This window comes from Sorex araneus, chromosome 1 (genome assembly GCF_027595985.1).
Source record: "Sorex araneus isolate mSorAra2 chromosome 1, mSorAra2.pri, whole genome shotgun sequence".
In the NCBI taxonomy this organism is placed as follows: Eukaryota; Metazoa; Chordata; class Mammalia; order Eulipotyphla; family Soricidae; genus Sorex; species Sorex araneus.
In genome coordinates, this window is record NC_073302.1 from 38,950,083 (window position 1) to 38,963,331 (window position 13,249).

At 49.9% G+C, this 13,249-nt stretch overlaps 1 protein-coding gene across 1 annotated transcript; it reads right to left on the reverse strand.

Annotated features, from left to right (window-relative positions):
• Positions 1–1,380: 1,380 nt before the first annotated feature.
• On the reverse strand, positions 1,381–10,217 carry CA9 (carbonic anhydrase 9). Its single transcript, XM_004600402.2, has 11 exons — positions 9,872–10,217; positions 9,104–9,133; positions 8,690–8,860; positions 8,368–8,510; positions 8,194–8,286; positions 6,483–6,549; positions 2,879–3,036; positions 2,487–2,646; positions 2,234–2,260; positions 1,637–1,718; positions 1,381–1,528 (listed from the first exon to the last, which is right to left on the reverse strand). Exons 1-11 carry the CDS (start codon positions 10,197–10,199, stop codon positions 1,456–1,458), a joined length of 1,332 nt encoding a protein of 443 aa, XP_004600459.2. The 5' UTR covers positions 10,200–10,217; the 3' UTR covers positions 1,381–1,455.
• Between the last annotated feature and the right edge of the window lie 3,032 nt (positions 10,218–13,249).

Consider the following 13,249-nt stretch of genomic DNA (forward strand, 5'->3'; position numbering starts at 1 on the left):
TGCCCTGAACAAACTGTGACCTTTTAGCACCTGTATTGCAAACTGTAATGCACAAAAAGAAAAGGAAACAGAGACAGAGAGAGAGAAAGAGAGAGAGAGAGAGAGAGAGAGAGAGAGAGAGAGAGAGAGAGAGAGAGAGAGAGAGAGAGAGAGAGAGAGAGAGAGAGCAAGGAGGAAAGTACCTCCCATAGAGGGAAGCTGGGAGGTGGGATGTGGGGGGTTGGGGGATGGTGGTAGGGAAATGGGGGACATTGGTGGTGGGAAATGTACACTGGTGGAGGGATGGGTGCTGGATCATTATATGACTAAAACCCAATTATGAATAGCTTTGTAATGGTCTATCTCACAAATATCCAATTAAAAATAATTTTTAAAAAGTAATGTGGAGTGGGGCCAGAGTGATAGCACAGCGGGTAGGGCGTTTGCCTTGCACGCGGTCAACCCGGGTTCAATCTCCGGCATCCCATATGGTCCCCCAAGCACTGCCAGGAGTAATTCCTGAGTGCAAAGCCAGGAGTAACCCCTGAGCATTGCTGGGTGTGACCCAAAAAAGCAAAAAAAAAAAAAGTAATGTGGAGTTCATGTCCAATTCAATCAGCTTAATCAATGGCTGAATAAATAGCAGTACATCTACATTTTAAAAAATAAAACAGAGGCAATATCTGGGGTTGGAGAGTTAGTCCAGTAGGTAAGACATTTGCCTTGTAGACACTGGACCTGGGTTTGATCCTTGGCATCTCATATGGTCCTCTAGGCACCACCAGGTGTAATTCCTGTGTGCAGAGTCAGGAGTAACCCCTTAGCAATGCCAAGTGTAACCTCAAAAAATAATAATGAGGGAGGAAAGATGATCAAAGGCAGCTGTAGGAGATGTAAGGTGGAAGCAAGATTGGAATCAATCCAAGGCTGTGAGTTGAGTATGGGGCTTCTGGAAGTTAAAATATAAGGAGAGCGGGGAGAGGGTGTACTGGAGAGATACTACAGCAGGTAGGGGTTTGCCTTTCATGTGACTCACCTGGATTCGATCCCTGGCACCCCAGATGGTTCTCTGAGCCCACCAGAAGTAATCTCGATGCAGAGCCAGGAGAAAGCCTTGAGCATTGCCGGGTGTGGCCCCCATAAAAAGTAAGGAGACATTCCTCTCTCAGAGTCCTGGCAGGCACCAGCCCTGGCAACACTTATTTGGACGTTTGAGCCTCAGAAGTCAGAGAGGGAAAAACACTGACAGTGCCATGAACTCCCTGGAAATTTCTTACCTCAGCAATGAGAAAGAATATCCCATTCTTCTGATTAGGGGAAACAAATGTATGCTCCATATATTTTATTAGAAACTTTTATTTTAAAAAAAAATCTCTGGAGGTTTGAAAGTGAGGTCATGGGCGGCACAGATGCAGGGGGCTCAGGTCTCCAGCTGCCCCGCCGCTTCTTTGGGCTGCTCAGGGTGGGCGCCAGCCTCTAGGTGACAGTCTCGGCCTCGGTGGAAGCCGCAGGATGGTAATTGATGTTCCCTTTGGTCCCACTCTGGCGTCTACACAACAGGAAGCCTCATTGGAAAACTGGAGCAGGGTGAGCTATTGGCATGACATGTACTGGGTGCCGCTCCTGGGGTGGGGGGCCCTGTCAGCCTCTCTCCTACCTGAGCAACTTTCGCATCAGCACAAGGCAGGCAATGCCTGTGACAGCAAAGAGGAGGCCAAACACCAAGGCCAGGATGTCACCTGGAGGGACAGAAGAGGTGGCTTCAGGGGGTCAAGAGGAGGGACGGGAGTTCCAGGAAGCCTCAGTGTGTCCCCAACCTCCTACCCCACATTCTCTAGCTGCCCCCAGGATCTCGATACAGAAAAATCTGGCAAAAGGATGCAGGTGGGTGTGCAGGAAAGAGTAAGAGAAGCCTAACCCTTTAGTCCTCCAGAACAAAGAAGTAAAAGAGGTTATGTGGGAAGAAGGGTGTTGGATTGTTGGATCCTACCTTACCTTGGCCACACACAAAAAAACGCTTTTTTGCCTTTTGTTCGGTCACACCCAGTGGCTACTCTGGGCCAGTGCTTGAGGCTCACTCCCAGTGTTGCTGGCGGAGCATGTGATATAGTCCCCTGAGCCCAAGCCATCTCCCAGGCCCTGGAGTCCCTCACCTTGACCTGACACTCTCCTACTGGGGCTGGAGGTCTGCAGAAAAGGGGTGCAAGCAGACATGGGCTGAATGATGCCTAGGCTATCCCCAGGACAAACTTACCAGTGGCAAAGCAGGAGTTCAGGTGAGCTAAGGAGAAAAAATACAGGTATTAGAGAAGGGGGCTGTAGTCACCAGTAAAGACATAGCACAAATAAGGATCTGGGAACAGAGGAGGGAGATCGGCAGTGCGTTCGTGTGTGTGTGTGTGTGTGTGTGTGTGTGTGTGTGTGTGTGTGTGCATGCACACGAGCGCAGCAGTGGTTGGGGGGGCAGGCAGGAAATGGTGGAAATTCCCCAGGTCGCCTTCCCGCACCTGACTCAATGCTCCGAGGGCTGCTGTCCAGAGCACGGCTGCCTGCAGAGGCAGAGAAGGAGGCCTCGATGATGCGTCCATTCAGAGGCTGTGTGGTTCGGAAATTCAGCTGCAGCCGTGAGTCTTCAGGTCCCCACAGGGAGGAAGAGAGGGTGTGGAGCTGGGGAGGTCAGCACACAATGGGGGTGAGCACAGGACAAGGAAGCAAGGGGCTCAGGGCATAACTAGTACTTCCAGCTCCACCCTCCACATCTCCCCTCAGCCCCCACCTGCCCCTTCATTACTTTATGACTCCTCTCACCCCATTCGGAACCCCCTCCACACACACACACACACACACACACACACACACACACACATCCCCCGAATTCACCACCACACTCCAGCCCCACCTGCTTAGCGCTCAGCCTCACTGTCTGGTTGAACACAGTCCAGATGACCCCCTGGGCACAGGGTGGGGTGGTCAGAGAGCCTTCATACCGGAAGTAGTTTCTAAGGTCAGAGGGCAGCAGGTTGGATACATCCAGTCCTGGGATCAGAGTCTCTGAGTCTGTGGAAGGGGTCAGTGCTAAGCCCATCTGCATCATGCACTCACCCCTGAATCTCTGGGGTACTGGGATACAGTTCCAGCTTCTCCCGAGACCCCTCCTTCCCTTGCTGGCTCCCCACGACTCAGTCCAAGGCATAACTCAGAAGAGTAGTGAGGAAATGGTCTCTGTTCAGTCTGTCTTCCAACTTTGGTTACTGCACTAACACGCGGGACCAGACTGGAGCCCAGAATCGACCCAAAGGAGAAGTGACAGAATCATGGGAAAGATGCCAAGCCAATGAAATGCCCAGGTATATGGGGCTTTGGGCTGAAAACTCTGGGGCCTTCTAGGATGGGGGCGGGTGGCCTCCCCATCCCTTACTGCTGGAAGCCCCAGCAGCCACACCCACATCCCTGCAGTCTCCGGCATATAAATGACCCAACTTCACAGCTTCATGACAAATTTCAAGAGATGCTAAGCCAAGGAATCATCCTGGTTCTACAGATCCTAGAGCAAGAAACTGACACCCTCAAATTACACAAAACTGACAGCCCAGTAAGAGCACAGCAAGTCAGATGAGAAAGTAGCATAGAACCCCAAGCTCAGTAAGTGAAAAAAGCAACCCAGAGGGCTCAACTAGCAACAAAGAGCCTAGTAAACTATCAGTGACTTTAATAAGACCACTGTGAGCTAGCACGATTTTCACAAAGTTTCTTTTACTAAACTATTTTTGATAATTCCACTTATCATTTTGTTGTGATAAGCAATATTAACTAAACTATTTGTTCCCACCAAGGAGGCAGGGTTGAGAGTGGGTGGGGAACTGGGAGGAACGGTGATGGGAAGGTCACACTGATGGTGGAACTGGTGTTGGAATTAAATGCACAAAACAACTATATTACGAGCAACTTTGTAAACTACAGTGTTTAAATAAAGTTAGAACCCCCCAGAAAAGAACAAAGAGGAAATGAGATAAGTAACATAAATAGAAATATTTAAATCTATGGTTAGTTATCAATATTGTTCAAAAACCAACAAAAACACTCTTCTTTAGCAAAAGCTAAGGTCTAGTAGACTGAAGAAGTTTATAATGACTCCAAAGCCAGGGAGATAGTAGGGTGTTTGTCTTGAACACAGCTGACCAGGGTTTGATCCTTGGCATCATAGAGCATGGCCAGGAGTGATCCCTGAGCCCAGAGCCAAGAGCAAGCCCTGAGCACTGCCAGGTGTGGCCACAAATACAAAAAGTAAATACACAAACATGAAAATAAAAATAAAATGACTCCAGAGTGCCGGAGACATAGTACAGGGGTAAGGTACTTATACCTGCAAGAGGTCAACCCTGATTCAAATCTGGCACCACCTATTGTCCCCTGAGTATCACTAGGGGTCACTCCTGAGCACAGAGCCAAAAATAGCTCTGAGCACCGATGTGTGACCCAAACCTCCACACCAAATAATCAAATAAAAATTATTTTAGGGAACTAGAGGAACAGTAGAGTGTAGCCTTGCAAGTTCCTGGTTATAAATTCAAACCCTCAGTGTTCCATATGATTCTGGCAGTTCTGCAATATGAACCTTGGTCACACACAGCTGTGCTCAGGAGTTAGTCCTAGATCAGGGATCACTCCTGGTGGGGGACCATAAGTGATGCTGGAGATTAAACCAGGGTCAATGGAGTGCAAGGCAAGAGACTTGCCCAGTGGACTATCTCCCCATCCCGAAAGCACTGTTCTTTGAGCCTGACAACTCTAGCTGTGGTCTCAGACACCACAAGTAATTTCTGCCACAACCCAGTCAGATGTGTGTAAGCACCACAAAAAGCGATGCAATACCTGCACCCCTCCCCACCTCCACGTGAGCTCCACAACTAAAAAAAAAAGTGTGAGAACTCCCAGGCTAGGATGTGTGACTCCTTGTAAGTATATGTGTGAACACTGTAATCACCCCAGTGAGCACCAGTCATTCCTTGTGTCCCTCAAGCAAGGGTCCAGCCCCAAGCCAACAGAGCAATGAGAGCACCACAAATTCCAGCACGCATCACCACTGCAAAAGCGCATGCACCACAGCTATCCCAGTGCACCATCTGGCCACCCCCACTGCAGCAACAAAGGAAGGGGGAGGCAGGGAGGGAACAAAAATAAACAAAACATTTTAAATAAAAGTCTAAATATAAAATGACTCCAGGAGAGAGAAAGGAAGGATTTCTAATAAAAACATTTACAAATTTAAAGTGGTTAATGTTTACGAAGAAAAAATAGTTTTAAAAATGTTTTCACTCTCCAAACTAATTCCTGAAGTTCCATATGCTACTTTTTGGGGTCTTATTTATTTTTCTCTCTTTTTTTAATGCTACTGTTAAAAATATTTCATGAGGAGTTGGGGAAAGAGCTCAAAGGGCTGGAACATAATATGCTCTGCATGCAGAAGCCCTGAGTTCATTTCCCAATACTACTTGTTCCCCCAAGTACAGCTAGGAATGAGCCCCAGCACTGAATATCACCGGATATGGCCCCCAAACAAAAAATTAAATAAATTATAAAGTATAACTGACATATGACATAAATGTTAACTTCAACTAAATCTTAGTTCCAACTATAATTTCAACTATGATATAAGTTTTAGTTTCACCTATATTTCAAATACCTTAATATTTGAAATATAGTTAATTGACCATTACAATGAACCTAACATCTGTCCTCATACGTAGTTACACTGTTTTCCCTTATTATACAGATTTAAGGTCTATTCTCTTTAGGTTGGAGGGATAGCATAGCAGGTAGGGAGCTTGCCTTGCCTGGGCTGATGCAGGTTTGATCCCTGGCACCCCATATGGTATCCTGAGGAGTGATCCCTGAGCACAGAGCCTCAGGTGTAAGTTCTGAGCATAGCAGAGCTGTCCAGAAGCCCCTACTCTCTCGGGAGTAGAGAGTCAGTGGTAAAACATATGGTTTACATGTATACAACCTGGTGTTCAAATCCTGATACACACAAATATCAATAAAGAGAGGAAGAACAAAAGGGAAAATGGAAACCCCACACACAAATCAAAAGGAGACTTATTCCTCTAGCAATGCTGAAACATATAATAGTCATCATGCAATATATAACACCCCTATGGCTTATTTATTTTATAACTGGAAATTTGCACCTTTTGACTTTAACTCGCTTCACACCCTATTTTAGTTTTGGTCTGGTTTGAAGTTTTGAAACTGTGAAGCTGTGTACACATTGCCTATTTGCCTCTGTCCAGCCTCACAGTTCTTATGGCACCCACAGTTACCTTGCTCACACATGCACCATCTCCCTCCAGTGAGGAAACCCATCACCCTCCTCGGCCCTGATGTGCCCTAGAGAGGTTCTTCCTCAACAGAGGGATGATCAGATAAAAAAAAAAAATCTAACCCTCAAACGGCCCCCCCCCCAAAAAAAAAACGAAAAAACAAACCAAAACAAAAGCACTAACCTTCCTCACTGATGCTTGACAAATGGGACAGCAACACTTCATAGGCGCTGTTTTCTTCTGGACCTTCCTAGGAGATAACAAGACAGCTTCATACAAACACCCAGGGGCCCTGCTTGGAGGCAGAAAACAAGCGGGGCTGGGTTTCCCATAGATACCCGACCTCTGTTCCTGAACTTTGAGAACACCAAATCGTATGTGTTACTCAGTGTTGATCTATTCTTATTTTGGGAGTCACACCAGCAATGCTCCAAGGCCAGGTGGTAACAAGGATCGAATTCAAGCCTCCTACATGCAAAGCATGTGCTTAGCTCATCAAGGAACCTTTCTGGGCCCCTACTCTTTTCTGTGGGGGGTTGGAGTGGACATGCACTACGGTGCTAGGGCTCACTCCTGTCTCAGAGGTAACTCCTGGTGGTGCTGAGGGAGCTATGCATACTGCCAGGATTGAACCTGGGTCAGCCACCTGCAAGGTGTTACCCACTATAATAGTTCGCCAGCCCCTGAGGCCCCATTCTTATTTTAACAAACTTAACCTTGGTGGATATATTTTTTTTCTTTGGTGGGGGCACATCTAGCAATGCTCAGGGGTTATTCCTGGCTCTGCACTAAGGAATGAAACCTGGCAGTGCTTGGGGTACCAGAGATCAAACCCAGGTCAGCCATGTGCAAGGCAAATGCCCTACCTGCTGTACTATCACTCTGGCCCCTTGCTGGAGATATTTTCAACAGAGTTGACCAGATACTTCTGCAGAATTCAAAACCCTCAATAATTTGGGGCCAATGAACTTTTTCAGTCTAACTCATTCCTACCTCCACACACACTTTCTCCAAAGAAAACCGTCACCACCTTTGTCTTCGTGTTCCCTCTGAATTCACCTTAATAGCTTGTGTGTATAACTGCTGCCTGAGAATGCGCCGTTTCTGAGATACCTCTCTGGACTTTGGGCCATGAGACTGGTGTGAAGGAGTTAGAAAGCGAGGAGACGGGCAGGTGTTCCCCAGCCCTCAGGTTTACAAGTCTCTAATCATTAATGTGTAGGCAGGTTTGATCACCACAGGTCCAAAGAGGTCACCGCATGGTTCTCTAAACTTCACTGTATTTCACAAAGGGGAAATTATGGACTGTAGGAATACTGGAGAAACTACTCTTCCTGAGAGTCTATTATTCTGAATGTGTGGGCTCTGCTTGAAATCTTTACTCCTAGGGGCCGGAGCGATAGCACAGCGGGTAGGGCGTTTGCCTTGCACGCGGCCGACCCGGGTTCGATCCCCGGCATCCCATATGGTCCCCCAAGCACCGCCAGGAGTAATTCCTGAGTGCAGAGCCAGGAGTAACCCCTGAGCATCGCTGGGTGTGACCCAAAAAGCAAAAAAAAAAATAAAAAATAAAAAAAGAAATCTTTACTCCTACTCGTGAAGGCTTCAAGTTGCACCCCACCTACTGTGAATCTCTGATCATCTCTTTTCCCCTGTGTCAGCCTGCCCTGCCGACTGTGGGACTCACAGTTTGCACAATAAGTACCCCCGTTTGCAGTCTGCTTATGAAGGGCTTCGAATGAATAAACAGTGAGTAAATCAGAATAACAGGCAGACAGGAGGACGAACCTGTTGAACTGGGGGGGTCTCTGGAAGCAAGATACAGTGATCTGGGGAGCAGGGAAGCATGGAGTGGTGGGGGTTGGGAGAAGGGGCTTGGTCCATGGCTTGGTACCTGCAGAAAGGCAGCCAACACAGCCAGGCCTCCCGGACGCCCCAAGGCCTCTTCAACTTTGTCAAAAGCAGTGCTGAGGTGAACCACGTGGATCTGAAGAGAACATGAGGTAGGAGTGAGGATGCTCCCAGGCCCATGCACCTATCACCCCTCGGTGGACCAAGGTGGGCTCACCTCAGCGGGGAAACGGTGGCCGTCAACTGTGTGCTCTGAGCCTGGGCGATCAGAGGTCCCCCAGTGTAGGTGCAACTGCAGGGCTCGGTACTCCCTCCCGGGACCCAGGGCCATCTGCAGTCCGGGAGGTAAAGTCAGCTTCACTGTGGTGGGAGATGCAGGTGAACCAGACCGGTCCAGACGACCTTAATCTCACGACAGGTAGCCCCGCCTCTTCCCGAGACTCCGCCTCGTCCAACCCCGCCCATCTAGAGGTCCCGCCCACATAAGCCCCGCCCTTCTCCCCCCCTCCTCCCTGAGGCCCCGCCCTAGACCCGCTCACCCGTGTGGCCATTGTTGCGCAGGCTCAGTTCCGGGAGTGGCGGGAGCTCAAAGCCCAGGAGTTTGATGGGTTGCAGCGCTGGGCTGAAGGCGGCGTGCTCCGGGTGGATATTTACGGGTGATTGGAAGCGGCCTGCGCAGTGTGGGGACACCTGGGGCCAGGGCGGGTCGCCTGGTGTGGGAGAGGAAGGACGAGAAATCTGGTGACACGATCTGGAGCTTTTAGGGAGCTGGTAGGAAAGGGAGTGGGTGGGGAGTCAGGTGGCGTCCGGGCGGGAAATAGAAATCAGGGATGCAGGGGCAGACAGAGGGTGGTGTCCGCACTGCATGGCAGCGTGGGTGCGGTGGGTGGCAGGAAGGGTCGGGCATAGCTAGGTGCCCAGATTGGGATCGTGCACGGGATGGGGTGTCTCACCTCCATAGCGCCAGTGACTTTGGTCGTTTCCTGAATAAACGAAAAAAAAATTCAGCATTTAACCCAGTTCCTCCCGAGTGTCCAGAAAGAAAGAGATCCCTCTCTCCAGCAGGGGTTCACAGACTCATGTGCCTCTTGGAGCATGACAGGTAGAAGCACTGCAGATGGTCGCCAAACATAACATCTTAACTTGACCACACACACAGACTCAGGTCCCAGAGATGCCAGTTGGCACCCCCATGTTAGGGACCCGGAGGATGAGGGGGACCCTCAGGCTCCAGGCTCAGTGAATAGTCATCATTTTCTTTCCCTCTTCTCCCCCTCCCTCTTCACCCCCTTTTCCCTTTCTGGTCCCCAGTTCCTTTCCAAAGTTCTGACTTGAGGGTCCAGATATTAGCTCTTATTTTGCTGTTTCCCCTTTCAGGTCGCAGTCTCAGACTGAGGAGGGGAGAATCCTACTCCCCCACCTCCACCCTCCCCTGCCTCCAATCTCTCATCTCCTCTTCCCTGGGATCTTCACTTCTCTCCACCTGCATTTCCACTTTCCACGCTTTGCACCTTTTCCTCCGGTCACCTCCTCTGTGAGTGCCCATCTGTTCCTGTTCACCTCTCCCTCTGTGCCCTTCCTCTGCCCTCCAAACCCCCCTGCTCTGCAAAGAAAGCAGGGGAGGCTGATGTCAGTCGCAGGATCCCGAATCACCCCAGGGTTTGAATGAGAAGAGCCTGAACTTCCCGGAACCCAGATTTCCAGGCCTGAGAGCCACTTACCTTTGTGATTCTCGTGGGCATTATTTGGGGGGTCCTGGGGAGCCTCAGGAGTCAGGAGATCCTCTACTAGAACATGCTCTTCTCCCGGTGAACCTTCTGCTCCGGGCAGTGCCTCTTCATTGTGCAGGTCCTCCTTACTCAGGGGCTCTTCTCCAGAGGGGTCTCCTGTCATGGGGGGAGCCCCCTGGGTCTGGGGCAGGCCCCGGAGCAGCAGTAACAGAAGCAGTTGCAGTGCAGGGCCTGGGGCCGGGATCAACAGAGGGATCCAGAGCCTGGGACACCGGGAAGCCATGCGGCTGACTGTGGGGTGTCCCGAGACACGGTGCATTGGGGTGTGTACGGGCTGTACGTGCATTGGAAACTGGAGCTGGGTGGGGGAGGAGCAAGCCTGGAGGGGAGCAGGCTGACTCAGAGTGCCCTTTTGTAGAAATGAAGCCAAAGTCCCATGGTGCTGCTGGCCACCCCCCCCAACTTGACCTAAAGCTTAGAGGGGGTGGGGTGAGGGGCTGTTATATATATGCGCAGGCACAAGGTTATCGGGGTCATGGGCTCAGCCTGGAACCACAGCACCACCTGGCACTATATGGGCTTTCCCTGGCACCTCCCCGCTGCTCACCAGCCAACGTCAGCTAACCCTGGCCTGTTTCCCAGCCCCAGGCAGGGAAGGGAAAGACAGGCATCTGGGGCCCCCCAGCTTCTGCCTAAGAGGGGAGTCTATATATACATCCTTGGCCCAGCTGCATAAAGCCGGTAGGACAAGCTGCTGGAAGAACGGGGCCTGGATGAGTAATTGAGAGGTGAATTTGAGTATGAATGAGAAACATACGTATGAGAATGACTCTGATGGATTTCAGTTACATTGATTTCTCAGATGTAACCTCTATTCAGAACCTCCATTGGCTTCTGCCCATTTCCATCTAACTGACGCCCAAGTCCCTGCAGAATCTTACCCAAGACTTTTCCATCTTAGCTGCTGCTACCCTCCCTCATCCTCCAGTCCAATGAAACTGGTCCTGTTTCCCCCAAACCTTTTACCACCTTTGTTCAGGTAGTTCTTGCCACCGTGGAAGGCCAGTCACGCTTCGCTTCAGCAAATATTTGTTTAGTCAGCCATATGTCAGGCACCAGGCTACGAACCAGTAGCACAGACATGAATAAGACATTGTCCCTCCTGTGGAGGCCACTGTCCAGTGTGTTAGAGGGGAGATTTTCACTCTGAAGGTCATACAGAAATATACAGATTGATCGGGGTCTGGAAGTAGCTGAGTCAGTAAAAAAAACAGTGGATTGATAGACATTTTTCTGGGCCTGGTGGGGAGGGCATCAGATACATGGAGCAGGCCAATGACAGGTCCAGTTCTCATGTTAAGCCATGTTGAGGGCAGGTGTGCCGCATGGGTCGGTGGGGAGAAGTGAGGAGCGCACAAGACAGTGAAGAGAGTGACGGGATCTCAGGAATGGACCGGGCTTCCCAATTCGTCTGCTCCACCATGAATGAACCATAAGTGAACCTCTTGCAGTCCTCAGGCACCGCTCTAGAGCCTTGGGAAGCATCATGGAACAGGAACAGGCTCTACTGTCCAGTGCTGCTCGAATCTAACTGGCCCCTCTGGCTTGCACAAAGCAGAAGACAGGAAGGCTGTGTCAGGAGGCTTCTGCCTAGGGTGAACATTTAGTAAGTACGTGCCAGTCTAGGTGCAGAGATGAAATGCACTGAAGTATTGTTCAGCACTTCGCTCCAAGATGCTCCTGGCTGCTTGCTCCTCCCCGGGGCCTCTTCTCACCTCTTCATTTTCTCTTCTCTAACATGGTCATGCTTGACACAGTAAAGGCCCCTGACCCCACCTGAACACCTTCGATAACTTTTACTCTGAAGTACCCACTGGAGCACTGGAGCACTGTCGTCCCATTGTTCATCGATTTGCTCGAGTGGGCACCAGTGATGTCTCCATTGTGAGACTTGTTGTTACTGTTTTTGGCATATTGAATACTCCACGGGTAGCTTGCCAGGCTCTGCCGTGCAGGCAGGATACTCTCAGTAGCTTGCCGAGCTCTCCAAGATGGATGGAAGAATCAAACCCAGGTCGGTCACGTGCAAGGCAAATGCCCTACCTGCTATTCTAGACTCTGCAAAGGCAACCTCCTCCAGGAAGTCCTCACCAATTCTGCACCACTGGAAGAGATTTCTGGTCTTTTCCAGCTCTCTATTAATAACTGTCCACCCATTAACCCTTATTAGGGCAATTTATGATACTTTATCTACCCTAGTAGCCTTGAGCTCCATAAGGACAGGGTTCATTAATTGATTGAATCAATCCTCAGTGAGCACTTTCTGCAGATCAGCTTGCTGTGCTGGAGAAAAATGAAATGACCAAGATGACTTCCCTAGTTCAGGGAGCTCATTGTCAGTGCCCTGTGCATATGCAAACCCAACCATTCCAGCAGCAAGATAGCACGTTTGTGTTCACCCCATCCCCACATGATCTGCCTTGTCAGAGCAATTATACTATACACCCAATGTGTGTGTGCTGAGAAACAATGTCCAAGCAATGATTTTAGACGACCCATCGCGGTTGCTGTTTTTGTGTTTTGGTTTGAGGCCACACCTGGCGGTGCTCAGGGTGTTAGTCCTGGCTCTCTCATCAGAAATCACTCCTGGTGAAGATTGGGGGAACATCTGTGGTGCTGGGGATCTAACTGGGGTTGGTTGTATGCAAGGCAAGTGTCCCCCCCCCACACCATGCCACTGTATTATTGCTCCAGGCCTCTTTACCTTAAAAAAAAAAAGTAGAATCACAGTGAGATACACAGTTACAAAGTTGTTCACAATTGGGTTTCAGTCATACAATGTTCCAACATCCAATGTGCATTTCCAAACACCAATGTCCACAGTTTCCCTCCTCCCTCCCTCACTTTCCCACCCCAAGTCAGGTAGTTTCCCTCTCTCTCTCTCTCTCTATCTCTCTCTCTCTCTCTCTCTCTCCTCCCTTTCGGTCCAGTCCCCCATGACAGTGGTCAGTGAGCCCTTTGCCTGAACTCTAACACATGGAAGTAGCCTGGTAACATCTGAGTTGCCTGAACCTGGAGAAGACAACATGGTAACACTGGTCTCCTGGAGGTGGAAGAGGTCAGGGGGAGCAGAGAACAGAAGAGCAACACACTAGCTGGAGTCCGGTCTGCCTGGAGATCACGCAGCTTTATTTTAGCAGCCTGTGTCCAAATGCTCCACAGGTTTCCTGTCTTTTTCCTTTTTTGGCTTTCTTGTCAACATCTTGATACTTCCCAGTGCCACTCTGTCTCTGCTGCTCTCTCCTCTGAGCCCGGGTCTGGTGCAGCTCTCTTTCTCCATCACTCTTCCTCCATTTCTTTTCCCCCCAA

Excerpts from the sequence above, each read along its gene's own strand:
- CA9 (XM_004600402.2), bottom strand. The coding sequence starts at position 10,199 with ATGCACCGTGTCTCGGGACACCCCACAGTCAGCCGCATGGCTTCCCGG. Across the intron at positions 8,287-8,367 it reads GCCACCGTTTCCCCGCTGAG|ATCCACGTGGTTCACCTCAG; the intron begins GTGAGCCCACCT and ends TGTTCTCTTCAG. Across the intron at positions 2,647-2,878 it reads TGAGGCTGAGCGCTAAGCAG|CTCCACACCCTCTCTTCCTC; the intron begins GTGGGGCTGGAG and ends TGACCTCCCCAG.